Source organism: Etheostoma spectabile, chromosome 17, assembly GCF_008692095.1.
Source record: "Etheostoma spectabile isolate EspeVRDwgs_2016 chromosome 17, UIUC_Espe_1.0, whole genome shotgun sequence".
Taxonomy (NCBI): Eukaryota; Metazoa; Chordata; class Actinopteri; order Perciformes; family Percidae; genus Etheostoma; species Etheostoma spectabile.
The window spans coordinates 16,738,533-16,739,199 of NC_045749.1; the positions used below are offsets into that span (position 1 = coordinate 16,738,533).

General features: G+C 39.7%; 1 protein-coding gene across 1 annotated transcript in view; it reads left to right on the forward strand.

Moving 5' to 3' along the window:
* LOC116705482 (uncharacterized) overlaps positions 1 to 667 on the forward strand; it is a 4,036-nt gene that overhangs the window by 1,607 nt on the left and 1,762 nt on the right. Inside the window, exons 4-5 of the mRNA XM_032541683.1 lie at positions 1 to 83; positions 174 to 314. The exon at positions 1 to 83 is cut by the window's left edge and continues 206 nt beyond it. Of these exons, the coding sequence (XP_032397574.1) occupies positions 1 to 83; positions 174 to 314 (224 nt within the window). The remainder of the gene's footprint in view (positions 84 to 173; positions 315 to 667) is intronic.

A 667-nucleotide genomic window follows, 5' to 3' on the forward strand; every position in this document is an offset into this window, starting at 1 on the left:
AAAGTTTGGAGCGACGCCCGGGAAGCCCTGCTCAACGAAGCCAAACTCACCACCGGCTCCAGATCGTTGTACCTACCAGTGTGGTAACTTGGCTTCTATTTAAACTTTGTGCCATTTTAGTCTCAGTGTTATATTCCTGGTGCTCTTGTTAACATCCTGTTTTCCCTGTCCAGACCTACGCCTCCAGACCTGTTTTCGTGGCTCATCACGCTCAAGCCTTCCTAATGGGAACCACTTGGATTCCAGAAAGATCGAGTACCCCTATCGAGCTCGGAGTCAGCCTACCTTGTGTTTTCTGTCCCAGGCTGCTATAAGTACAGAAGTTACATTAAAAGGTTTTTTAATTGTTACTTTGTGTCCGTGTATGTTTCTCTGTGTTCTGGGTCAACCTCTGCCTTAACCCTCATGTTGTCCTCGGGTCAAATTGACCAGTTTTCCTATATCAATGTTCTTTTTAACATAAGTATATATATATATATATATATATATATTATTATACCCAAAATAACATGATGGATTCCACACAACGCTCTTTGGCAAGTACAAATCTCTACTTTCATTAATTTTGGGGTGTCTTATTCAATTTAATAGCATTTCAAAACCAAATTGAATTGTTTTGAAATAGTATTGTGTAAAGGTTGACATATTCCAGTCTGTGATTATCCAT